Genomic DNA, 27198 nt, shown 5'->3' with positions numbered 1-27198 from the left:
GACGTGAAGGGGTAAGATGAGTGTAGCTGACAAGCTGGGAAACCTTGCTGAACCCTCCAGTGATGTCATGAGATGGCTATTGTCCCTATTCACATATGTAGATGAGCAAGTGGGTCCTCAGAAAGGAGAAGAGATTTGTTCACATCTCATGAGTCTCAGACCCTTAACTGAATCCAGACTTAGTGCATCAGCCTCGATCTGTGATTCCCACGGAGCAGTCTTGAACATGGCATGTCTTTGAATCCCTTAGATGAAATGGAATAATAGCCTTTAGTTCTGCAACAGAAAATGCTGAGACCTTCATATTAGCTAAGAAAGGCTACCAATTTTAGTTACTCTTACATTCAAGTCAGATGAAATACTCATTCCATCTTCATAAGACAGACCTATGTTTATTTATTGCTGCTCGTTGTAAGGCATTTAGATGTGTTAGGTCTAATCCTCACAGCTGTTTGAGGTTAGTGCTATCATTTACAGTTTACAGAGAAGGAAACTGAAGTTTGGAAAGAGAATGTAACTATTTCAGGATTCCTCACTTAATATGTAACAAAATATGGATTCAAATCCTTTTTTTTTTCTTCCTGGTTCCAGAGCCCCTATATTTTTCTACCTCTTGCTAATACATTATCCTTTCTCCACCAGCATTGTGGATCTGACTTGCTGGACTCCAAGGCCATTTCTCCATCTCTGGACCATACATGTGTTGCCTTGAGATGTGGCTTTAAATTCCATGTCTACAATAGCAAACGACACAGAGATGAGAAACTGAGAATTTGCCACCCAGAAGCTGCCCCTTCCAGCAAAGAGGAAGGATTTTATTTGCAAAGGAGATGCAGCTGCCTAACAAATTGTGTGTGACAAGAAAGTTGTTGTGTCAGGCCATTTCTACAGAAAGCCAAAATATATTGACATACCCCATCTATATAAGCTGATGGCTCGCAATTTACTGCTGACCTAATCCTGCCGTGCATGATGGATCCATCTTTATTTTGATCAGAGACTCCTGTTAGAAAGACTAGGAGACAAGAACTGAGTGAAATATGTCCTCAGCATTCCGCACACCTCGAGGAAAGGCAGGTTCATTCTTGTCAGACTTTATGTGGGGGATGCATTCCAACACCTTGTAGAAGGGTGTTTGCTGTTGCATTGTTTGCAACTGCAAAACAATGACAAACTGTAAATGTCCTTCAAAAAGAAAATGTTAAATGCCTGTCTCATGATGGAACATTTAGATAAAAAGAAGGAACAAGATATCTTTATGAGTCAACATATATGGGCCAGAAATGCAGTGCTTTTTAATATTTCTTTTGAAAATTTCTTTGTTTGGCTGCACTGGGTCTGAGTCATGGCACATGGGATCTTCAGTCTCCACTGTGGCATGTAGAATCTTTTTGTCATGGGATGGTTTATGGGATCAAGTTCCCTAATTGGGGATTGAACCCGGGACGTCTGCACTGGGAGCACAGAGCCTTAGCCACTGGGCCACCAGGGCAGTCCCCGGAAACACAATGCTGATTGACAAAAGCAAGTTATAGGATACTATGCCTCGTATGAGTGCAGCTCACAAAAGCAATGCTATATCTTGTGTCTATATGTGTGTATGTAAACATTTGAAAGACTGGAAGGATATATACCGATTGATGACTGTAGTATCCTCTGAAGAATATGAGAGGAAAATGGATCTGGAGCTGGTATCAACCACAGATGTCAAATTTATGAGGTATTTTTTATTGAAAAAAAAAAAAAAAGACTTGAAGGAAGTATACCAAAATGTTAACAATTGCCAACCTGGGTTGTGAGTACATGAGTATTTATTATTTGTTTTCTGTAGTTCTCTGGGCATGTTTAATTTTTCAACATTAGAAGCATACAGAGAATTCTGAATGATGGAGTCAAGTCAGTTGTTCAGAACACCCATCTGATTCATCTCTGTAAATTCATAGTGTGAAGGCACGTGTTACAGTAGCCATACACAGAGGTCCTGACTGCCCCTGTCTTCTGTTGGGTCCATGCTAGTCCTAGGAATTAAAGCTGCAGTTGAATGCTAGCCTTGCTTGCAGACGGCTTCCAAGTGGTCCCAGTGGTAAGGAACCCACCTGCCAATGCAGGAGACTTAAGAGATGAGGGTTAGATCCCTGGGTCGGGAAGATCCCCTGGAGGAGGGCATGGCAACCCACTGCAGTATTCTTGCCTGGAGAATCCCATGGGCAGAGGAGCCTGGTGGGCCACAGTCCATAGGGTAGCAAAGATTGGGACACAACTGAAGCGACTTAGCATGCACACACTTGCTTTCAGATTTGCATTTTGTAGTACTAATAAACCACACCCATCTTATCCAGTGTAATTTACAAACAGACTATTTATTCAGCTGATTTCTTCATTATATTGCCACCTCTGGAATGAAAATTTGGTGCAAAAATGAGAGATCTGGTGGTTGTAACTACTTTTTACCAAGTTCCTTCTATAAGTGATCATCTTGCCCATTAACAGGCTTTCAAATCTCAGAGAAGAAAGTAATTGCGACTCTTAATAGCATATGTGCACATTACTTATCTACTCAGTCTCCACTGTGGCCCAAATTGGGTGGATAGTTGCTAAAAACACAATGTAGCAGTTTCTTAGTGGAAACAGGAAGAGGATACCCTGCAGCGCTGTCAAATATATACTTAAGGCGAAGCTAAATCACAGACAGTATTGTTTTGTCAAACCTGGGCAAATTAGTAGATAAGAGCACATTCTAAACCACCCCCTTACCCCCCTACTGCTGTGCAAGTCCTGCCTCAAGTAACCATTTTAAAGAACCCACCTGCGGTTTCCAATAGTCTTTGACCTTTCATTAAACATTCAACTTTACGAGGCAATTGATTTTTGCTGGTCTCTGGGGTGGTCATGGAGATGGATTTCACTGTAGTTAATATTATCCTCTTTTTAGGACTTTTGCCAAGTGAGGATGTATTGTTAATGACCTTGTCTGGAACGATGTGCTAGTGGAGATTATGTGATGCTCTGCCTAAGCACTGAGTCTTGACAAGCAGATGAGAGAGGCCTTGCCTGGAGATGGAGGGGACTGGTAGGGGGAACGCTGGCCTGGTTCTTTCTGGGTAGCAGATGGAGATGAACGCAGCACAGAGACTAGAGGCGAGCAGAGCTCAGCTCAGATCCCAGTGTGACCACCACGTGACTCTTGACCATTTCCCTCGCCTGTCTAGGAGGTCGCGGCCTTCTAGCATTGCTGTCAGGATTAGATGAGATAGCAAGGGTGAAACATCTCATTCAGGACCTGACAAGTCCTGGATGCTCCACAAATCTGAATTCTCTTTCTTTTCTCCCTTGTTCCCTTGAAAATAAACACAAATTACAATGAATTTTACACCGGTATACATTTTTTCAAATGGAAGAAAAATAGAAATTATACCCATCGTATTACACGTGGGGAAACTGGAGGCACAAACAGATTAAAGCACATGACCTTTCTTTCCCTGTTTTACTCAATGTCCCACGAGTGCCAGGGACTCAACAAAAAGTGTTACCTTATTTTCTAGACAGATTTCAGGTTTCATGTTGTTTGACTGCTCTGCAGGTGTAGCAGCACCTACCTCTCCTATCCCCCACTCACCTCTATGTACTATCTTCCCTCTAGCCTAGCAGACACTAGTCTCTCCAGGGCTCAGTCTTGGCTGGTGTCTCTCAGGAATATTTTTATCCTCTTCCGTAGCTTTTCATGAGCAGATCTGAATTTCCAGTGCAAATCTCTCTGCTGAGTTCCAGATCTACATAGGAACTATTTATTGAGTGGCTCCACAGGCACCTGGAACTCAGCATGCCCCAACTCCATCTTCTACAACAAATTCCTTTGCCCCTGGTTTCCCCACCCACCCAACCACACACCCAAACTAGAAACCAGCATCATCCTAAGCCCCCTTTCTCCCTATAATCCACACCCCATCCAGTTACCCATCACTCTGTCCACTCCCCGTGAAAAACATCTCATATATCTGTCTCACCCACTCTCTATCCCCTGGATGCTGGAGTGGTTCAGGCTCACACCACCCATTGGTACCATTGCTTGAGCCTCCTACCTGCTTTTCCTGCCTCTGGGCTTTCCCCGCCTCCATCTAGCCTCCACACTGCAGCCACAGTAATGTCCTAAAGCTCAACTCAGACCATCCATCCTGCATGCTTAAAAACCCTGCCTCCTTGGTAAAGTCCAGAAGAGCTAAGGAAGGAGACATGTTTATCTTCTCTCATCCTAAGACAAACTGTGAGTTCCAGAGCAGAGGCTGTGTCTTATATTTCTGTGTCCTCTTGAGCACAGTATCCTGAATATGATTTGTTCTCAGAAAAAGTTTCATAGACTCATAACATGAGAGGGTGACTTAAAAACCACCTAGTCCAAACTTCTCATTTTCCAGGGGATAAAACAGAGGCCCTAAGATGGGGAGGGTACTGCATGAGGTCATACATCTAGCTGTGGTTGTAATCCCTGTATATCTCAAGCACTTTAGACCTTATAAAGTGCTTTCACATATACTTTCTTATTTAATCCTTCAAATAGCCTTATGAGGTATGTTCTCTCATTATAGAGGTGAGAAAAATGAAGCGCACAAGGGCTGAAAAAACAGACCAAGATCACCCAGCTGCTGAAGGATGATCTTCTGTTCAGAGTTCAATACTCTTTGGACTGTAGCTAGCCATAATCTGAGGCAATAACTGAGGGTTCCATAAATATTGCTGAATGAGTTAACTGATACTTGACTGATAAACTAATGTTCTGTCCTTAGTCCCTCAGTCGTGTGCGACTTTTTGCGACCCCATGGACTATATGTAGCCCGCCAAGCTCCTCTGTCCATGGAATTTTCCAGGCAAGAATACTGGAGTGGGTTGCCATGCCCTTCTCCAGGGGATCTTCCCAAGCCAGAGACTGAACCCAGGTCTCCTGCATTGCAGGCAGATTCTTTACCACTGAGCCACCAGGGAAACCAGCCTTGCATAAATGAGCAAATATATATTTATTGAATGGATGGATAGGCAGTGGAATGTAGACTTAATTACCTTCTGATACTTCACTCTCTTCTTTGTGATGACCTTTAGAGGTGAAAAGCTACCCTCTCTTGGGTCAAACTCAGTCAATGAGAGCCTTGCCAAGACTAGACAGACGCGGAGTGTGGATGTCACGCCGTTGCCTATTGATTGCGAGCTGTCCAGCTGGTCCTCCTGGACCACGTGTGATCCCTGTCAGAAGAAAAGGGTAGGTACCCAGACCCTGGGAGACCTCTAAGCTTCCAGGAGCCCTATCCCTCAGCAAGATCAGTTAATGCACTACTGATCGTAACTGATCATAGTAGGAGTTTGATAAATGTTGGCTGATTTAATGAATGAATTTTATTCCTCTGAGCTTCCAAGGGGCAGTCAGATCCTGCCTTTGATCCTTCAGGTTTGTTTTGAAGCATATCTGTCCTTTCTCCTATTAGCAGCTTCCTAATTAGACTTCCTGCCTCCAGCCTTATTCTTTCAATCCATCTTTCACGGGGCAGCCAAGGGAGCCATTGAAAATGAAAGTCTGGCTGGTCTTTCCCCTGCTTGAACATCCAAAGCCTATGCATGGCCCTTAGGATCAAGTCCAGACTCACGGTCTTCAAGGCCACCCACACCTTAGATAGACCTGGCCCGCATCTTCACAGAACATCCCCCACGCCAGCACACAGAACACATGTATTTTTCTGACCATTTCATACTCCGTTCTCAGGCTGAAATGTCCTTTCCACTTCCTTCACTGACTAATACCTACTCATGATTTGAAACTTTGCTTAGGGGCCGCCTCTTTTGAGAAGCCTTCCTTGAGTTCTCAGCACCCCTCGCCCTTAGCCAGACACTCCTTTATGAACTGCAGCAGCTCCTTATTCCTGCTGTGTCCTAACACTCATCATTTACTTTTATTTGCCTTTCCATTAAACTGCAAGCACTTAAAAACTTATTCAATTCTGTGTCTTTGGTATATAGGCCAATGTTTAACATGTTTGAGGTGCTCCATAAATATGTGTTTGATCTCGTTACATTTCCTGAAATCTCCGTAAGGAAGGATAATTGTTACCCTTTCTATTAGGCAGATAGATCAACAGAGACCCAGAGCAGGTGAGTGAATTCTTGGATTCACTTAGTAGTAAAGACAGATCTTGAACTCGGGCCATCGGCTTCTTGTCTAGCCAGTTCAATAGTCAAAACATGCAGTCTCTGGTATTTGTTCTTTGCATTTTCTTGTCACGGGAAGGCTGGTGCAGGATCCAGGTCTAAGAATAGCACATTTGTTAGAGAATAGAGAACGGTTCTCACTTTCCCCAGCTCCTTGGGAAACCAAAGCAGCCATGAGCTAAGACCCTAAAGAGGCAGTGGAATAAGCCCAAGACAATTATACACTTAATTGCATCAATGTGGAGAGCCAAGCAGATACATTCAGTTCCCAAAGCAGGCTTTATTGCTGACGTGATTAACATTGATCCAATTATTTGGATAATTGCTTCATCTGCACCATAAACCAGGAAGACCCAGTGTGAGCCATCCATCCATCCACTCATCCAGTCAGAGCTCTACATGCAGACTTTGCTATGCATGTTCCCTCAGTTGGACATCATGTCTGTGAGGTCAGTGGCTGGGAGTTCAACATCATTTTTTTCAACAGGGATTGAGAGATGTCTTTCCTTTATCATCTCCACTGTCCTCAAATGCATTTTGTCTCTGGTGCCTGGTGCTAGCCTTCTAGTATCTTCTCTGCAGACCTTATCCCTGTCCTGCCAGCCTCTGCCTTCTAGGAAGAAAGATGCCCTAGAAATGCAAAGAGCAGAGGTGGATGGTTGTCTATATTTCTTTTCTGGATTTCCGGATGCCACTCACATAATAACTGTGGCTGTTAACGTGTCAGTCTTCAGAGGGACTGCTATCAGGTCTGCTCCCCTTAGTAAGTAAGTAAGTGAAGTCGCTCAGTCGTGTCCAACTCTTTGCGACCCCATGGACTGTAGCATACCAGGCTCCTCTGTCCACGGGATTTTCCAGGCAATAGTACTGGAGTGGATTGCCGAAGATCTTCCCGACCCAGGGATCGGACCCAGGTCTCCCGCATTGTAGACAGATGCTTTACTGTCTGAGCCACCGGGGAAGTCCAAAATCTTGACCGCAGCTAGCATTTGGAAGTCACCCAAATCTGATCATTTCCTTCCCCTGTAGTGGCTTCTCATTGTACCATGAAGAAGTACTAAATGCAACCTTATTAGGGCCCAGGAGGGCCTGCCTTAGCTGCTCCTGGCTCCGTGTCCCTCCGTCTCTTCTCACTCTCCCTCTTTAACTCTTCTCTCCAGCCAGGATGGATTTCTTGTTTCCTGGAATAAGGCACATACTCTCTAGCCTCTCGGGTTTGGCACAGCAATTCCGTCCATCCGGATTGCCCTTCTCTCCCCTCCTCATGCCAGCATTCCATGCTTGCCTGACGTGTCTCCTCACCCTTTGGGGCTCAGCTCAGATGTCGCTTCTGCATCTCCTGAGTCTGCGCTGAGGACTCCCCTCTGTGTTTATGAGCACTCTGTCCTGGCCCGGTCATGGCTCCCCTCTCACTGGGTTGCCGCTGCCTTGTGGTTGCCATCATGACCACCACCAGCAGCTGTGACCTCCTTGAGGACAGTCCACAGGACATGGTTATGAGAAAACACAAACAAAAAGCATAAAAAGCACCCACGTTTTCCCAGCATTGTGTAGCTGAATCGATATTTTGGAAATCCAGTCAATATTTCTGGAATAAGCAAACAGGAAAGTAGAGACAGAGAAATATTTACTGCTAAAATTATTAATAATTCAGAAGAAAAGTAAGCAGAAGAAATTGAATGCCTATTCTGTACCAGACAACATAATGAGATTTCACATATAATTGAAACTACATAGCTGTACATAATTATCCCCGTTTTACAGATTAGTAAGTTGAGATCACAGTGCTTAAGTAACTTACCCAGTATCACATAACTAGAAAGTAACAGAGTCAGTGGCTCCAAAGTGGATACTTCTGCATTTTAAGCTACTTAGTAAATGAGAATACTTGAATCAACCCATGGGATTAATCAAGCTGAAAGACTGAACTGGCCCCATCAATTCACTTACTACCTTTGACTCGAAAGTCCATGCTTTCCCCACATTCAACAAACCTGTATTGGTTACTGTGATAGAGATTGAAGATAAAGTCCCTGCCCTCAGAGAGTTCCCAGTCTATTCAAAATAGGCAATCAGCCAGTGGCAATATAGATCTTTAGGTGTGCCCTCCGCTCCCCATGTTCCTGAGGCTCTGGCTTTGTCTCACCTTGCTCCTCTCTGCTATAGTACAGACATGCCTACTTGATCCGGCCCTCTCAGTTCCACGGGGAACCATGCAGCTTCTCTGACAAGGAAGTTGAAGACTGTGTTTCTAACAGACCATGCAGAAGTCAAGTGCGATGTGAAGGCTTTGTGTGTGCACAGACAGGTATAAAGGGACACAGCAGTGGGAGGGGATGGGTATTAAGTGAGATGATGGCATGTGATGATGGGAGCACTGGCTATTCCCTAGTGCTCAAGATCAAAGTCATGTGTCAGGCCAGGAGGCATCCTTGTCCTACTTGACCTCTTTTTACACATATTATTTCATAAAAACAACCCTACCATGTAGGTGTTAATATTACCCCCATTTTACTAATTGAGAAATTGAGACTTGGAGAAGTTACTCACCCACAACACTTAGGAGGTAAGTGGAGGAGATACAATTAGGCATTTGGAAATTCAAATTACATTCACTGACATTAAGGACACCAAAATTCTGTGTGCTGGAATCAGAAATCCTAAGTCAAATTTTATTTTAACTTTTTAATTTAGAAGAAGTCATTTGAACCTTTCTTCATGTTGGTTGTCTACACAGAAAGTCAGAAGTGATATTAATACCTTATAAGTTTGCCATAAGCATCAAGTAACACAGTGGGTATAAGAGGTCCTTACAGACCATGAGCTCTGCTGGCTTTCTCAGAGGTTTGGGGCTAAATACAAAGTAGCCACACTCTCTGCAACAGTTCAAAAAGGTGGTAGCATCATTTATCTCTGAAAACTTTGGTGAGATAGTCCCTGCATTTCTATATCACCAAGTTTAAGCATAACCCTTAATGCATGAGGTAGTCTTTGCAACATTTTTGGTTCAAAGAAGGAAGGACAAAAGGAAGGACTGGTGGATGGGCAGCCAGAGGGAAGGGAGGAAGGAGCACACAATGAATTATCATGAGCTGCAGAGCTCAGCAAACACTTTCTTTTCAATTAATTCCTTTAACTAATTCAAGAAAACCTGACTTTTTTTCTCGAAGGCTCGAGCAAAAAGGAGAGTATTTGGACCCAGATTACCTAGATGCAAGTTACAACTCTCTACATTTGCCACAACTTTGTGAACTGTGCTTTAGTATCTTTACAAAGAATTAGGGATTCTTAGAGCAATTTCTAGGCATAATTGCAAACGCCGAGCCCCATCTAGTAAATCTGAAAGATGTTTACGTGTATCCATGGACTCACTATGACTGGTGTTCCATGATTCTGACCAAAGCCAATAATGGTTATTCAGGCCAGCTTTAGTTTAAATGTCTTGTAACAAACATTTGAAGACCAGATTGTTACTCTTCTGCCTTTAATACCCAAAGAACATTGGTTTAAAATGAACAGACATGCTTAAGTAAAAATGGCCACCTGTTTTATGGGCTTTACTCCCAAAAGATATGCAAATAAGAAAGGAAGTCAAATCAATGGGGAAAAGAGTTTCAAGGAAGTGGAGGTGCCTCAAATAACTTTAAATATACAGTCTAAATATTTTTAATATCTACTAGTCTGGATGGCTCTGATGTTGAAGGCAGTGCCATTTAATGGGGAGAGTTTCTGTGAAAGCTATAGCTTCCAATCCTCCTGCCAGTACTTACCAGCAGCGTGCATTTGGACCGTCAAAGCACTAATAATAGTAATAACAACACTTATCCGGCTCTTACCATGAGTCGGTGCTGTTGCATTTATTTGTTTGAATCCCCAGCGACCTTTGGGAGTAAGTATGATGGCGTCCCTACTTTACAGATGAGTACATTGAGACAGGGAGTCAGGAAACTCACGCAAGGTGCCACAGCAGGTACTGCTGCAGGACCCTCTGAACCCACCTCCTCTCTCCAGTCCCAAGCAGAGGAGTCCAGCCTTCCTTCCGGTCTGCCTGGCGAATCTGCCCTCAAGAGCATTCAGAAATACAACACTGGCTTCTGGAGGAGATTAAATGGTGAATTCCATGACCACTCACCCCCAGTACATGAGGACTAATGCGAACAGAGCTTTAAAGTTGCAGCCAAGAATCTGGGTCATGGTGGGTCTCAAGCCCTGTGAACCCCCCCACCCCTTCCTGCCTCAACCTGTGGGTAACCCCATTTCTCCTTCCCAGGGAGGTGCATAAACCGAAGACTTCTTTGCAATGGGGACAATGACTGTGGAGACCAGTCAGATGAGGCGAACTGTAGAAAGATTTATAAAAAATGTCAGCAGGAAATGGAGCAATACTGGGCCATTGGCAGGCTGGCCAGTGGGTAAGTTACCGTCTTTCTGTTGTGGAGTGGGAAGAACATGTAAGTAAATGTGATCTGGGAAGAGAGGGAGGGAGCAGTAGACAGAGTGGCTCCTCTGTTCCTTTCTGGAAAAGGCTGGCGTGTTAGCAGGTGCTCGCAGCTGCTTCGTGACGACAGACCCGGAGGCTCTGGGAGCACGTGCCATGGACAGGTGGACCAGATGGACCAAATGTGACTGCAGGGAGGGAGCACTGAGGAGAGAGCTGTGTGGGGGGCGGGGGGCGGGGGGCGGGGGGCGGTGCCATGGCAGCTCCACACGAGGGCTGAGGGAAGGGTTATTTGATGCCGGCTCTGTGACCATGTCAGGTACTTTCTAAGCATTACCTTTGAATGCTATTGACAACCTCCAGGGAGCTTTATCTGTTTCTCTATCCCGAGGCCTCAGCAGAGAGGCTGGCTCAGAGCAGAGGCCACTAAGTGACTGGCCAGTGCAGGAGTGCATTTGCAGTGTGGCTCTGCCAGCAGCCTGTGTACAGTTAGGCTGGGGACTCTCAGTTGGTTAAATCCTCCAGGGAGGTGAGAGATCAAAAGGGGCTGACTGGCCTGGCACTCAGCCTCCTTTTCTGCTGCGCTGTGCAGCCTCTCAGCCTCCAGGGGAAAAGTCAGGGCCTCCCCTCACAAATCAGCGTATGTGACACAGTGTGGGAAGCAGAGAGGCCCTGGATGGCATTCTCCTTCTTCCTAAGCAAACATCAGCTCTCCATCCTGAAAGGTTGCCGTTAGAGACACAGCCTCCTCATGTGGGAAAGACCTCCTCCCAGGACGGCCTTAGACACTAGTGATGATAAGCCCCATCTCCTTGATGAGGAAACTGAGGTCTGCGAAGTTAGAGCTCCTGGGGGGTCACAGGTCAAAGAGGGCGACAGAGTGGGCATACAGAGCCAGCAGCAGAAGCCAGCTGGACCCTGCAAGAGGGGCAGAAGGACGGCTTTCATGCCTTAGTTTTGTCATTTGTAGACAGAAGTCAGTCATACCCTTCTTTTCAGGTCTGTGAGGGATAAATAAGCTAATGCCGTGGTAGTAAACTAACACATGAGAGGCAAAATATGTGGTGGGGAGAAAGCGGACTCTGCTCTTGACTAGACTTAGATGCTCAGACTTTGAGTCCTGGCCCCACCAGCTGCTGGGCAGGTCAGTTGCCCTCTCTGTGTCTTACTTTGTTCATCTGGTAAATGAGTATAGTAATAATACCTATGGATTCATTGAACCAACATGTGTAAATGATTATTATGGTATTAAAGAAAATAAATGAATATACATTAGTATGCTACATGAAACCCTATCACAGGAAAGACAGCCTGAAATGATTCTGGTAGGAGCAGAGCAGACCAATAGGCAGAAGCTGAAAGGAGACAGAACTCCTTTTAACAAAAGAAACAGAGCTATCAGTCATAGTCAAAGCAGGTCAGGAAATGGAGGCTTGCCTTAGGAGGTGGTGAGAAATAATAATGTTGAGGTAGAGATGAGATTTTCATCCTTTCTAAACGGACATAATGACATCTACTACCCAGGGCTTTGGGGACACTACATAAGGTGATGTCCTGAGCCATCTGTGACTGTGCCTGTTTCCAGTTAGAAACTCAGTAAATTGGAATTAATTCAGTGTCTTGTGATGAGAGGCATACAGAAATTAAAAGGGAAACCACCATCTCTAAGGAGCACAGAATCTTGGGGAGATGACAGACACGTAAATAATAATAAGCCTTTATCGCAGACCAAGCCATGTTCTAAGCACTTAGTAAATATGGATACATGTAATCCTCACAGGCACTCCAAGAGATAGGATTTTCTTTGTTCTCATTTTGTAGATAAGGAGACCTAGGTACAGAGGCTAACTGCTATGCCTGAGGTTACATAACTCGTGAATGCCAGCGCGTTGGCTCATCTCCTCCCATGTAGACTGTTCTTGTAACTACAGTAGGTGCAGAACAATAAATGTGTGAATGGGGCAAGCATGGGATCTAGTAAAGGCCTGTACTGTAGCTTAGTACAGTTCAGTTCAGTCGCTCAGTCGTGTCCGACTCTTTGCGACCCCATGAATCACAGCACACCAGGTCTCCCTGTCCATCACCAACTCCCGGAGTTCACTCAAACTCATGTCTATCGAGTCGGTGATGCCATTCAGCCATCTTATCCTGTCGTCCCCTTCTCCTCCTGCCCCCAATCCCTCCCAGCATCAGAGTCTTTTCCAATGAGTCACCTCTTCACATGAGGTGGCCAAAACTGATGCTGAGTTTCAGCTTCAGCATCAGTCCTTCCAATGAACACCCAGGACTGATCTCCTTTAGGATGGACTGGTTGGACCTCCTTGCAGCTCAGTACAACGGAAGAACTTAGCCTAGAAAGACGAGTAAGAGATAAAGCAGTGAGCATGGCTTCCCTGGCGGCTCAGTGGTAAAGAATCCTCCTGCCAATGCAGGGAGAATCAGGTTTGATCCCTGGGTCAGGAAGATCTCCTGGAGGAGGGCATGGCAACCCACTCCAGTATTCTTGCCCAATAAATCCCACGGTCAGAGGAGCCTGGTGGTGTACAGTCCTCGGGGTCACAAAGAGTCGGACACAACTGAGCAACTAAGCAAGTGATGAGTGGCTGGAAGGGTATTTAGGCATAGGGAACAGCCCTTACCAAGAAGAGAAGGAGCAAAACAGACTGGAGGGAGAACACCTCCGTGGAGTAGGGGACTGGCTTTGTGGTTGTGGCTGGGAGTGGCAGGGGATAAAGCCGCAACAGATACTGAGGGCCATGTGTGCTGTGCCCAGGAATTTGGGTGTCCTTTAGTAGGCCCACCAGTTGGGATTATATCCTCACCTCACCCCCTTTTCTGCCTCTTCCCTGCAGGATTAATTTGTTCACAAACAACTTGGAGGGCCCAGTTCTAGACCACAGGTATTACGCCGGTGTGTGCTCCCCGCATTACATACTCAACACGAGGTTTCGGAAGCCATACAACGTGGAAAACTTCATTCCACAGGTATGTGCCAGCCAGGAAGCCACTACAGGGCCATGGCAGGGACACTGGCAGAGGGGCCAGAAGCATGGGTCCGGACCTGGTCAGCAGCCCCCTGCTGGGCCAGCTCAGACGCGTCGCGTTTTCTCTCTGAGCTTCAGTTCTTCATAGGTAAAATGGGTGGTTGCCTCCTCCAGACACAGCGGTGAGGGCAACCTATGATGTATAGTAGAGGCAGTGCAGATATGTAGTAGCATAATTATACCAACGACAATATCAAAAACTGCCATAAAGAGACAAGCACAGCTTAGGATTTAGAGTCTCAAAGATGACTTTGCAACTTACCATCTGTATCATCTTGTATACCCTGAGCCTCCATTTTCCTATCTTTAAACTGGGATTTTAAAGGTTCTACCTGCATAGCGGGGATAAGTGAGTGTGAATGCTTAGCACACACACAATACCTGGTTTAACTGTGAGCCTCAGGAAGTGTTAACTTTTTTTTTCTTAATGAAAAAAGGCTATTTTTGCCTTTTTATTTATAACTGGTAGCTTCACTTTCACATTTGGATCAAAAGCAAATACAGACACTGTAGGTCCTTTATTTGAAAAATTTCATAGACTTTCATATATAAACAGTGGTATCACAGCTGGGACTTGCTAGCTAGACTTCCAGAGTTCATCCAGACATTGTGTGTGTGTGTGTGTGTGTGTGTGTGTGTGTGTGTTAGTCACTCAGTTGTGTCCCACTCTTTTGCAACCCTATGAACTGTAGCCTGCCAGGCTCCTCTGTCCATGGAATTCTCCAGGCAAGAATACTGGAGTGGGTTGCCATTCCCTTCAGGGGAACTTCTGACCCAGGGATCGAACCCGGGTCTCCTGCATTGCAGGTGGATCCTTTACCGTCTGAGCCACCAGGGAAGCCCCGAAGAATTATATCAGTGGGGTAGGAAGTGACCCAAGCAACTTAACCTCGTGACTGGAATCACTGGTCAGTCAATGATTTGAATGAATGTAGTCAGTTGAGTGGCAAAAATGTAGATGTCCCAGATGCCTGGTGATACTGGAGACATCACGACAGACATGCAAGCATCCTAGCATCCAGAGACAGCCAGACAACAGCAATCAACTTCTGTTACTATCAGATCCTTGCCTATTAGAATCAGGCATTGTTCTAAGCATTTCTATAAGTTATAAAATGTTCTACCAAGATAAGTCCGTGTTATTAAAACAGAGACTTAAAAGCAATCTCACAGGGAGTGGGGTTCAGAGTAGACGATGTCACTGCATAATACATACATAAGACAGAGGGGGAAGAACTGGGTGCCAGGCCTGGCTGTACCCCAGGACCCCGTTGTACTTTAGGCTAAATTCTTGCTCTGTTCTGGACCTGTTTCCTCATCTGTAAAATGAGAGGACTGGACTGGGTGACCAGGTTGATAGTTTTCATGTCTAAAATTATGCAGTCCTAGGATTTCCCTGGTGGTCCAATGGCTAAAACTCTCGCATTTCCAATGTAGGAGGCCTGGGTTCAATCCCTGGTCAGGGAACTAGACCCCATAAGCTGCAACTAAGACCTGGTGCAGCCTAATAAATACATAAATAAGTAAAAATTTTAAAATAAAATAAATGGGTATAGTCCTGAATGTTAAGCTGCTACCTCTCCTTTCTCTTCCTTCCTGGTCCCCTTTACACCCCCACACAGATATTGGCTAAAAATTACAAAATTAGTCTTGGGACAAATACACCCTCCTGCATGTTGACCAGCACCATCCCTCTGGCCTCCACTTTTTTTTTGGTATCTCTATTTTTTAATATAAATTTATTTATTTTAATTGAAGGCTAATTACTTTACCATATTATAGTGGTTTTGCCATACATGGCCTCCACTTTCAAAGGAGAATCTCAGAGCAGATGTTTCTCTCCTCCTGGTAACCCAGGCCAGCTATGTATCTTGGGGTCTCCTCTCTCTGTAACTGTTTTTGGAGCACGTGGCAGGCACTGTGCAGTGTTTTACCCACATAGACTCAACCCTCAGAACAAGCCCCACTGACAGGAACTGTTACTGTTTCCATTTTATACAGGAAGAAACTGAGGCGCAGAGAGGTTAAGCCCAATGTCCAGAGTTACCCAGTGAGAAAATGGTGCACTCCACCTCAGGGGTCACACTCTAGACCATGTTTGGAATCACGTCTGCTTTTCTTCCTCAGAAACTGAGGTGTTATGGGGGACTGCAAGCATCCAGAAGCCAGTGGGATGGGGATGGAGACAATTTGGGGCTGGTCACTTGGGGGCCACCGAGGCAGCGCCCTAGATATTTCCCTGTGCACAGCACCATGAGCACCAATTTTTGAGCAAACAGCTCCTCTAAGTTCGCAAAGGCTTTCTGCTGTTCTGTCCCTGCATCTTCCCACCCCCATACCATATCCCAAGACCTTTCACCAGCCCCTCATGAGCTGTCACTGAGCTCCTCCTCTGCACCGGTTTGCCTCTGACCCCAAATCCATCCCTTCCAACCCAACCGCTATTCTGTCCTGAGATCCCTGGTGTTTAGCCACTTCCTCTATGGGCTTTTCGGCAAGTCATCCCAAAGCCCCAGTATCTGGATGCCAGCCCACTCTCTCCTGAGCCCCCTGTCTTCTCTCTCTTGTATCTTCTGGTCCAACCACACTCGCATTTTCAACCCCCTGCAGTTTCTGGCCCCACCCTGCCCTCTCCTACCTTCACGTTTCTGCCTGCACCGAAGTCCACAGCCTAGAATGTTCTTCTACATTTCTTGCCCATTAAAACCCAAATCAAGCACCCACCTCTGAGTGTCAGCTCACCGTGTTGGGCTCATCTGTTTCTCCTGCTGGATCAAGAGCCCTGGGGGTGGAGATCTGGATGCCTCTGAGATTTTTGCACGCAATGTACTTAGTTTAGCACCTGCAACATAGTGAGAGTACAGTGTGTGCCTGTTGATTTGAATTGAACTGATGTGAGTCAAATGACATACGGAACATTTGTTTTTTTCTTCCTTCAGACCCGAGGCAAATCTGAATTTACATTGACAGAATATGAATCGTACTCAGATTTCGAACATAATGTCACAGGGACGGCAATGAGCAAGTCTAGTTTCAGCTTGGGTTTCAAAATTCCTGGAATATTTGAACTTGGCTATAGCAGCACGAGTAATATTGGACAACATTTTATTAGCAGGATCAAACGATTCTCTCATACGGTAGGTACCCTTTGCTTGCTTTTCCATTCCTATGTATTCATTTGAATTTTCATATCCATGGATGTCTGTATACTGTATTGCTATTAGTCCTGACAACCAATTATATTTGTTACATTGAAAAGCTTTTCACAAAAAATACCTTGGTCTTACATTAACTTTACTTTTCAGAAAGACCAGCCAGTGGTGGCCTTCTATAATTATTTACTCTACTTTTTTAGTATGGCATTGTTTATTTTTATTTTACTTTGTTTTTTAATTTAAATTTTTATTATTGCTTTATTTTACTTTACAATACTGTATTGGTTTTGCCATACATTGACATGAATCCGCCACGGGTGTACATGAGTTCCCAAACATGAACCCCCCTTCCAACTCCCACCCCACATCATCTCTCTGGATCATCCCTGTGCACCAGCCCCAACCATCCTGTATCTCAAACATAGACTGGCGATTCATTTCTTACATGATAGTATACATGTTTCAATGCCATTCTCCCAAATCATCCCACCCTCTCCCTCTCCCTCTCCCTCTGAGTCCAAAAGTCCGCTCTACACATCTGTGTCTCTTTTGCTGTCTCACATACAGGGTCATCATTACCATCTTTCTAAATTCCATATATATATGTGTTAGTATACTGTATTGGTGTTTTTCTTTCTGGCTTACTTCATTCTGTATAATCGGCTCCAGTTTCATCCATCTCATTAGAACTGATTCAAATGTATTCTTTTTAATAGCTGAGTAATATTCCATTGTGTATATGTACCACAGCTTTCTTATCCATTCATCTGCTGATGGACATCTAGGTTGTTTCCATGTCCTGGCTATTATAAACAGTGCTGCGATGAACATTGGGGTACGTGTGTCTCTTTCAATTCTGGTTTCCTCGGTGTGTCTGCCCCGCAGTGGGATTGCTGGGTCATAAGGCAGTTCTTTTTGCAATTTTTTAAGGAATCTCCACGCTGTTCTCCATAGTGGCTATACTAGTTTGCATTCTCACCAACAGTGTAATTGTTTCAATTTTACTGGAGTATAGTTGATTTACAGTGTTGTGTAATTTTTTCAGTTTTAATATTTTTATTGAAGTATAGTTGATTCACAATGTGCTAATTTCTGCTGCAGCCAAGTGATTCAGTTATACATATATATACATTCTTTTCCATTATGGTTTATCATAGGATATCGAATATAGTTCTCTGTGTTCTCTCATTTTCTTATTTTTTTTGTATTCTTATTTACTAATAAGCTTTTCACTTGGTTTTTATTAAACTAAGGAGCATAGTTTTGCCAAAACTACTTCTGGAGACTTTTCAACTCCCAGCAACTTGACTTCTATTCTAAATTTTCAGCTGAAATTCCTTTCCAGAATGTTATCCAAGACCTCATCTCCAACTTCTTGGAGCTGTGGATGGAGTCACACTCCTGTTTCCCATGGCTGCTTTCTGCTCCTTATCAGTTAGTTTTCTTCCTGGTTTCTAACAGCCCCACTTGTTCTCTATTTAGTTTTTGGTCATCTTTTCTTCTTCCTCTATAGCCACACCCCCCTGCCAAGTGTCCTCTTCTGCTCACCCTGCTCCTCTGCCAGGGCAAGCATGAGCCTTCACCACCACTTCTGCCCTTTCTGGGAAGCTCAGACCTGCACCACCCTCTCTTCTGGGTATCATTACCCAGATGCCTTATGGACACTCCAAAGCAAGTTCCTCTTCCCAAGCTCTCTGTGTTAAGTAGCATTCTTTTCCTTCTGCCATTCCAGGCTAAGAATATCTGGTTCTGTTTTCTCTTTATTCCCACGTGTGGCTTGTGGCTTGTGGCTTGTGCTAAGTCGCTTCAGTGGTGTCTGACTCTTTGCGATCCTATGGACCGTAGCCTGCCAGCCTCCTCTGTCCATGGGATTCTCCAGGCAAGAATACTGGAGTGGATTGCCATACCCTCCACCAGGGGATCTTTCTGATCCAGGGATTGAACCCATGTCTCTATGTCTCCTGCATTGACAGGCAGGTTCTTTACCACTAGTGCCACCTGGGAAGCCCACCAGATCTTTCACTCATCAATATTTCTTCATTTTTTTATTGAAGTCTAGTTGATTTACAATGTTGTATTAATTTCTGCTCTAGCAAAAAGTGGTTCAGGTACATATATATATATATATATATATATATATATATATATATATATAAAATTTCACATGTAAGTGATATTATACAGTACTTGCCTTTCTCTGTTTTACTTCACTTAGTGTGACAGTCTCTAGGCTCAGCCATGTTGCTGCAAATGGCATCATTTTGTTCTCTTTCTGGCTGAAGCAGTCCATTGTATATGTGCCATGTCTTCTCTGTCCATTTATCTGTTGATGGACATTAGGTTGTTTCCATGTCTCGGTGGTGGTGGTTTAGTCACTATGTCATGTCAGACACTCTTGTAACCCCATGGACTACAGCCCCCCAGACTCCTCTGTCCATGGGATTTCCCAAGCAAGAATACTAGAGTGAATTGCTGTTTCCTTCTCCAGGGGATCATTCTGACCCAGGAATCGAACCCAGGTCTTCTGCATTGCAGGCAGATTCTTTACTAAGTTATGGCTATCCAATATTTCTTAATCAAACTCTGATCACATCTTCACTAGCCTAGGTCCTTTCACCTGTGGCTCCAGCCCTCCTAATGAGACTCCTGTCTTTCAATTTGCCCCTTCAAATGTATGTGCTGCCAGAAAAATGCTTTTCTGATACTAACTGATCATATCACCTGTTCCCTATTGCCTATAAGGTGAGGGTCAAAGCCCATGACTTAGTGGAAGGGGAGCAGTTGGAATGGAAAGTAAGGTGACAGGAGGGCTTGGATTCCAAAGGACCAGGTGTATTTATTCCCTGGTCACTGAGAGTTTGCTGCATGGGTGTGATGTTGTAGAAAAATAATCTGAGAGGAACATGGAGGAAATTAAAAGTCTACAGTGATTCATGTGAGAAAAAAGGAATGGTGAGGGGCTTAAGTTCTGCTGCCAAATTACCAACCAGCAGAAAATGAGCCATAACCATGAATTAGACTGTAACCGTCCCTGGCTGTGAGCAGCTCGGGCACACAGGCTGTTTCTTCCATCTTTAGGTTCAGGATGGCACTTGGTAAGTGCTCAAGACTAAAATATAGTGATGAAGGACAGGACTGATTATAAAAGAACGTGTCTTATTAGGAGGGAAAGAGAAGGGTACCATCCTTGTCTCCTTTTCTCTCTCCGTCTTTCTCCCCTTCCCTCCCAGCTCCCTGATTTAAACAGCCAGTTACAGAATGTTACCTCATGCTAGGTACTAATCCAGATACTTGGAACCTAGAGACAAGTATAGCACAATTCTTGCCTTCAAGTTCACAGTCTCATAGGAACAGCAAACATGTGTGCAGATAATGGTCCTGATTTTGACATCAGCTGTAATACAGCATGTGTGTGTGTGTGCGCGTGCTAAGTCGCTTAAGTTGCGTCTGACTCTTCGCAGCTCCATGGACTGTAGCCCACCAGGCTCCTCTGTTCATGATATTCTCCAGGCAAGAATACTGGAGTGGGTTGCCATGCCCTCCTTCAGGGGATCTTCCCAACCCAGGGATTGAAACCATGTCTCCGATGGCTCCTGCGTTGCTGGTCAATTCTTTACTGTGAGCCACCAGGAGAGCCCAATACAGCAGGGCTTATTCTATAAAGGAAATATAAGCAACGTGCAATGCAGTCCTGGGAGGTGGAGTGTCAGGGAAATTCAAGGGTGCCATCACATAGAAAGCACAGCTAAGCAGAAATTTTTAAAATGAGAAGGTGTTTGCCAGGCAGAAAAGAGAGGGAAGAGCATGTCTGGCAGAAGGAATATGTGCAAAATTATATTATGAGAAAGAATGACGGATGTGGGGAAAAGTTAGATGCTAGATGGATATTGAGGTACAATGTAGGTGTTAGAGAAAAGTACACTATGGTGGAGGGTGAATTTCATGGTTGTAAAAGTTGAAGCCAGGAGGACAGATCGTGACATGCTTACATTCAGAGTAATGGAGTTGATTTTATTCTTGGGCAATGGAGAGGCTGATGCTGGGTTTTGTCTTAAGCCCAGAGTGGCATTTAATGGTATTAACAGTTTTAGGACATCAGCTCTGATTGGAGCACTGAAGGCAGCTAGAGGGAGAAGGGAGATCAGTGGGAAAGCTTTTGTCATAACCCAAGCAGAAGAGGAAACCTAAAATATTTAGAAAGACCATGAACAGAGCATCTAGCAACTGCAGAGTTGGAAAGATGAGGAAGAAGGAGTCATGGATGGCTGTGGCAGGACTACGGTGGGGGAGCAGGGCAGGGGGCAGAGGTGGCATGACTTATAGAGCTGACAGGTCAAGCTGGCTAAGAGTTTTAAGATGTGGGAGGAATGTGTGTTTCCTACTCATTCTCCTTTTCCTCAGCCTTCACTGCAGTGTAGGAACGTCTCATCTCGGGTTGTATTAACATCCCTGGATGTTTGCCCTTCATCTAGCATTGCCATCTTTCAGCCTCTTCCACACACCAGGGGTCACCAGACTTGTTCTCTGAAGGGCCAGAGAGTAAATATTTCAGGCTTTGCAAGGCTGCAGGGTCTCTGTAGCAACCACAGAGCTCTGCCATCATAGGCCGACAGCAGTGATGAACAGTGAACAGATATGTGGGCATGGCTGCACTGCAATGAAACTGGATTGCAAAACCAAATACCAGATCCTGTGTGCAGGCTGTGGTCTGCTGGCCCTCGGCATGCACTGCAGTGTCCAGCCTTCCTAAAGCCTCACTTTTACTTTTTCTAGAGTGCCTTTTCTTCAGAGTTTAAACAGCATCAACTGCCCCCTCTTACCTTCTGAGACGGCCCATCCTTTGTGGAGTGTGTTTTTCCCATGGCTTCTCTTGCCTTCCAAGATGGCCCACACTCTGCCTGTGCAGTGTATAGCTCCCTGAATAAACATTTTTTTCTCTTTAAAAGAGGCTTTCCTGGTGGCTCAGATGGTAAAGAATCTGCCTGCAATGCAGGAGACTTGGGTTCAATCCCTGGCTCAGAAAGATTCCCTTCTTCCCTGGAGAACGGAATGGCTACCCACTCCAGTATTGTGCCTGGAGAATTCCACGGACAGAGGAGCCTGGCGGGCTATATTCAGTCCATGGAGTTTCAATGAGTCAGGCACCACTGAGTAACAATTCTTCTCTTTAAAAAAAGAAGCATCAACCAAGACGTTGCCTTTGCCGGTCAGCACACCCTGTCTCCCCTTGGAATGCAGCACAGGCATCTGCTGCTGCCTGCCCTGTCTGCTGCTGCTTCCCTTCCTTCTCCTTGCTTATTTGCCACTGTAAGGAAATGAGCAAAGAGCAAGCTCTTCCAAGCCGAAAAGGACATCAGAATATTTCTGAAAAAATGAAGGCTTGTCAAAGGGGCCGTCTTCCCTCAGGTCTCCTAAAGGAATCATGAGTGATGACCCCTGGCCCGGGCATTGGATGATATTTGCAAAGTTCATCTTCTTGTTCCAGATTCCTAACTTTAAAGGTCTGCTTTTCCCTTGCTGGTGTTTCATTTAGAAAAGCAAATTCCTGCACGCACGCTCTGACCTTGAAGTGGCGCATTATAAGCTGAAACCGAGAAACCTCATGCTGCATCACGAATTCCTTCAGCGAGTCAAGCGGCTGCCCTTGGAATACAGCTACGGGGAGTACAGAGATCTCTTCCGTGATTTTGGAACCCACTACATCACAGAGGCCGTGCTTGGGGGCATTTATGAATACACACTCATCATGAACAAGGAGGCGATGGAGAGAGGAGGTACACCGCCCGAGGCCCACGTCTTTACTGATGGGGAGCGTGGAACTATGAGTTAACAGGGAGAGAGGCTTCTTTTCCTTGCTGGGGGAGGGGTTGTAAGTTATGCTCCCAGTTTTCCTTCTCCCTCCCTGGTTTTCCTTTCACAGTTTCATTTGCAGATTCCTTATCCTTTGTTGATGATGTGTTGATGGTGGTCTTCCTCTGCCAGCCCTCTCTCTGGACAGTCCTGTTTTCTACATAACTCCTTCTAGACAATAACACCTGGAGAAGGCAATGGCACCCCACTCCAATACTCTTGCCTGGAAAATCCCATGGATGGAGGAGCCTGGTAGGCTACAGTCCATGGGGTCGCGAAGAGTCAGACACGACTGAGCGACATCACTTTCACTTTTCACTTTCATGCATTGGAGAAGGAAATGGCAACCCACTCCAGTGTTCTTGCCTGGAGAATCCCAGGGACAGGGGAGCCTGGTGGGCTGCTGTCTATGGGGTCGCACAGAGTCAGACACGACTGAAGCGACTTAGCAGCAGCAGCAGACAATAACATCTCATCTCCTGGCTCTAAATGCTTTATACATGCAGATGTATATGTCTATCCTGGATCTCTTCTGTGTACCGAAGAGCTCATGTAGAAATGCCTCTTTGAGATCTCCATCTGAATGTCTGCCGACCATCAAAAACTTAACATGCCCCTAAGAGAACTTTCACGTGCTTCTTCTGTAGTCATCTGCATCTCAGAATGATTCCACCTTTCAGTCAGCTTTGAGGTGATACCAGTGCTGCTGGTTCCTAAACCACACTTTGAGCAGCAATGTCTTAGATTATCAGAGCTTCCAAACTACTATTCAACTCCCATTTTCCTTCCACAACCCATTCTCCATACAGACATTACTAGTTGTCTTTCTAGTTGCAATCAATGTCCAGTCTAAGGTATGATATCTTCCTTCCAGCTCTGTACTCTTCCCTGCAATATGGCACTTGTCAGCTCAGGGGACCTGCCCCAGGTCTCCCAGGTTACAGTGGCAGAGCCAGGTTTCGGGTATAGGTCCAATGAACTTGCAAGAGGACAGAAGGCCTATAAGGTAAATTAAGGTCAGTGTGGCCCCCCTCAGTCTTGCCAAGATTAAGGGTACTGTACTCCATACCAGAGCTTTCAAAAGTACTTGTCATAATTCCTCTGATTGCTTTCTACAGAAAGGTTCTATGATCAAGTTGTAGAAACATAATAGATCCCACATTGAGAGTTTCACAGGCATACTGAAATCAAGTGACCTCTCCATCACTTTTGATACCACATTTATCACACTGACTTGACTGCAGAAGCCTGGTTTCTTGTCATTCTTGCTCTTAAAGAAATATAAGAGATATCATCATGGGATTCATGTTTCAAGGAACATGCTTTGGGGAAAACTGATCTGCATCAACGTTTCTAGCAATCCCAGGTGTTAAAGCTGTTCTCCTCTCTTTTTCCTGACCTCAAATGCTATAGAAAGGTGCTCATATGTCATATGGAAGACTTCAGCAAGCCCAGGATGGGAAGATGCCTTGGGGAGAATTGGAGAGGAATAGATGGGAAATGGTCCAGAAATGAAGGTGAAATAAGGGAAATTGATTCTTCTCTTTGCCAGGGACTATACCAGACATTTCATAAACATTATCCCAACTGATCAAGTAACTGTCTGTACTGCATCAAAGAGTAGAGAAGGGAGGACAGCTCACAGCAGCCTCTATTCACTGGATCAATACCTAGAGACTTGATAAGAAGCCATAGTTTTAGAAAGTGACTCCGAGCTCTTCCTGTCTTTGGAGAGCAGGAAAAACCCTCTGAGTATTTGTAGAGGCTGAAAGGGGAAGTTGATGCTGGTCTCGAATGGGGTCTCTGGCCTGGTGCCAGGAGCTGCCTGCATTTCTTGTCCCTAGTCTGGCCACCCGTTAATTTACACCCGAGTTCCTGTGAGCCTCCAGGAAGGGTTTGGCGTCAGGGATCGACTGCAGGAAAAGGCCCAGGACAAACTGCCATTTTAGGTCATGAGCCACTTTTCTTGCTTCCTTCAGATTACTCTCTTAAGGACGTCCATGACTGTGCTAAACATGATTTTAAAATCGGCGCTGCCATAACAGCAGTCTACGTGAACCTGGGTGTGTCGGAGGCGACGTGCAGTAACATTCTCAATGAGATAAAAGGTGAGTGGCCAGGGCATGTGACTTCTCTGCTTATCATCCTTCCTCCTCCAGGAGCCCAGACCCATCAGTCTTTAAGCTAAAGATTGAATATTCAAAGACATCTCAATTAAAATACTAATTCATTCAATAAAAACCTATCTAGCTCCTACTATGTACTGGTATGCAGAAATGAATAAGATGGTCTTCCTATCTTCATGATATTCACGAGTAGGCAAACAATTAAAAAATCGAGGACCGGACAGTGATAAGCACCAAACTCAATCTGGCTTCCGGGAACAGGTATCATTTGAATGGCAACTTGAGGAGTAAGGTATCAAGGTTGCTTTTAGGTAGGAAAAAAAAAAAAAATCTAACAATGAAAATTTGCTCTAGGGGCTGGCAGTGGGCCTGGCTAGAGGTAGGATGCTCTAGGCTGAAGAGGTAGGAGCCAGGTAGAGGCAGTGGGGGATACAGTTGAGGCAGCTAGTCCTTACCTGAAGCAATGGGCAAGATGGAAACTAGAAAAGCAGGCAAAGCCACAGGTCATGTAGCAGAGTCCGCATGGTGGGTGAGACTAGGAGTGAGTGCTAGAGCTAATCTGGGAGCAGAGATCTCGGAGGCCACACAGGGGAGCTGGGAATCAACACGGAAAGCAGAGTAGGAGAGGAAGGCTGATCAGCAGGGCTCTAATCGCGACCTCTTCTGCACCCTGAGCTATTCTCCTTCATCCTCTCTACAGACTAAGCTTGTCCTTATTTCTGTGATCATATGTGAATGAAGAGTTCCACAGCCAAAGCAAAACAAAATTAACCAGCAACAAAATGAAGAGTTTCTTGTGACTGATATGCAGTGGACACTGTTGTTTGTTTATTTTGGTGGGGCTGGATTGGAACACACATCCTACATAGGGAGGCAGGGAGAAGACATACATGCTCTTCAAAAAAAACGTGTAAAGTCACCCCCAATCCAAGTTACTGAATAGAGCATTACCCAGTACCCTGGGACCCTTATCAGTTACAGCTCCTCCCTCCCTTGGGAGATAACACCATCCTGAAGTCTCTGTTAATCACATCCTTCCTTTCATGATAGTTTGACCCCGTACATGTATTGCTAACCTCTATGACTTGGAGCTGGGCTTCCCTGGTAACTCAGTGGTAAAGAGTTTGCTTGCCAATGCAGGAGATGCGAGTTCAGTCCCTGGGTTGGGAAGATTCCGTAGAGAAGGAAATGGCAACCCACTCCTGGATTCTTGCCTAGGAAATCCCATGGGCAGAGGAGCCTGGAAGGCTACAATCCATGGAGTTACAAAAAAGTTAGACAGGACTTAGCAACTAAATAAAAACAGTGACTTAGAGTTGCTTGTTTTTGAACTTTATTTGGATGAAATGTAATCTTTCAGTTCTGGTTTTTGAATTTTGTTTTTCTTTTATATCATGTTTTTGTGTAAGACTATAGTCACTTCATTTTCACTGCTGCACAGTATTTTATTGTATGAATATATCAGTTTGTTCATTCTGTTGTTAAATTTGGATTCTTTCCTGTGCCAAGCCGTTATATTCAGAGCTGCTGTGAACATTCTTACACACTCTTCTGATACACATGTGCAAGGGATACTCTAGGGAATGTATCCAGGAGTGAAACTGTTGGGTTGTAGAGTATGTACTTATTCTACACTAGGTAATACTGAGATTTTTCTGAGATGGCTGTATCAGTTTACAGTCTGACCAGCAGTATACAAGACTCCTTTTTTATGATGCTCAACTGCTGCAAGCTCAGAGCAGAACAGTCACTTTATACCAGTTTCTTTGGCTTCGGGCACAAGAAAAATTAGAATAGGAATGACTTACTGATATGATTGAGGGCTTCCTGGGCAACTGCTTGAGAAGTCAAAATAATAACAGTAGACATTGAAAAAAAAAAACAGTAGACATTATTTAGTGAGTATCTATTACATTCATGCTCACACCTTATAGATTTTCCCACTTTTGTCATATGAGACAAAGAAGTGGTATAGCTCAGAGATTGGCATGGTACGGTAAGTAATTTCTTTCCCTCTAGTGCCTAAGGTTTCGTATCTGCAAAGGAAGGATTCTATACTTCCTATTTCATACTGAAGATTAAGTGAGTTAGCATATGTACAGCGTTAGGTTAGTGGATGACACATAAATGATGAATAATCTTTGCCTATTTACCTTTCTCTGATCTGTCCCTATGAATGTATGTATTTATCTGTCCATCAGTTATCTTCCATAGACTCACTTAGCGACTGTTACTTACAGATGCTAAAACTAAACGTCCCTTTCTCGTCCTGTCTCCAGCTTATGTCATACATGATTGAGTGCACCGCTCTTTGCCCTTGCACTGTGACTCCCTTGCTGGCAGGGATGCGTATTGTCCCATTTACATCTCCAGGGCGACCTCCCTGAACGTTACAG

The 27198-nt window shown here is 44.8% G+C and overlaps 1 protein-coding gene across 1 annotated transcript in view; it reads left to right on the top strand.

The window, feature by feature from the left end:
• The window catches only part of C8B (complement C8 beta chain), a 45322-nt gene that overhangs the window by 2159 nt on the left and 15965 nt on the right, over positions 1 to 27198 (top strand). The window contains exons 2-8 of the mRNA XM_069592711.1: positions 5092 to 5248; positions 8356 to 8497; positions 10460 to 10601; positions 13480 to 13612; positions 16611 to 16808; positions 22360 to 22600; positions 24656 to 24784. Of these exons, the coding sequence (XP_069448812.1) occupies positions 5092 to 5248; positions 8356 to 8497; positions 10460 to 10601; positions 13480 to 13612; positions 16611 to 16808; positions 22360 to 22600; positions 24656 to 24784 (1142 nt within the window). The remainder of the gene's footprint in view (positions 1 to 5091; positions 5249 to 8355; positions 8498 to 10459; positions 10602 to 13479; positions 13613 to 16610; positions 16809 to 22359; positions 22601 to 24655; positions 24785 to 27198) is intronic.

This window comes from Ovis canadensis, chromosome 1, assembly GCF_042477335.2.
Source record: "Ovis canadensis isolate MfBH-ARS-UI-01 breed Bighorn chromosome 1, ARS-UI_OviCan_v2, whole genome shotgun sequence".
Classification (NCBI taxonomy): domain Eukaryota; kingdom Metazoa; phylum Chordata; class Mammalia; order Artiodactyla; family Bovidae; genus Ovis; species Ovis canadensis.
The sequence above is the reverse complement of the archived record's forward strand: the minus strand, read 5'-3'. Positions and strand labels throughout refer to the sequence as shown.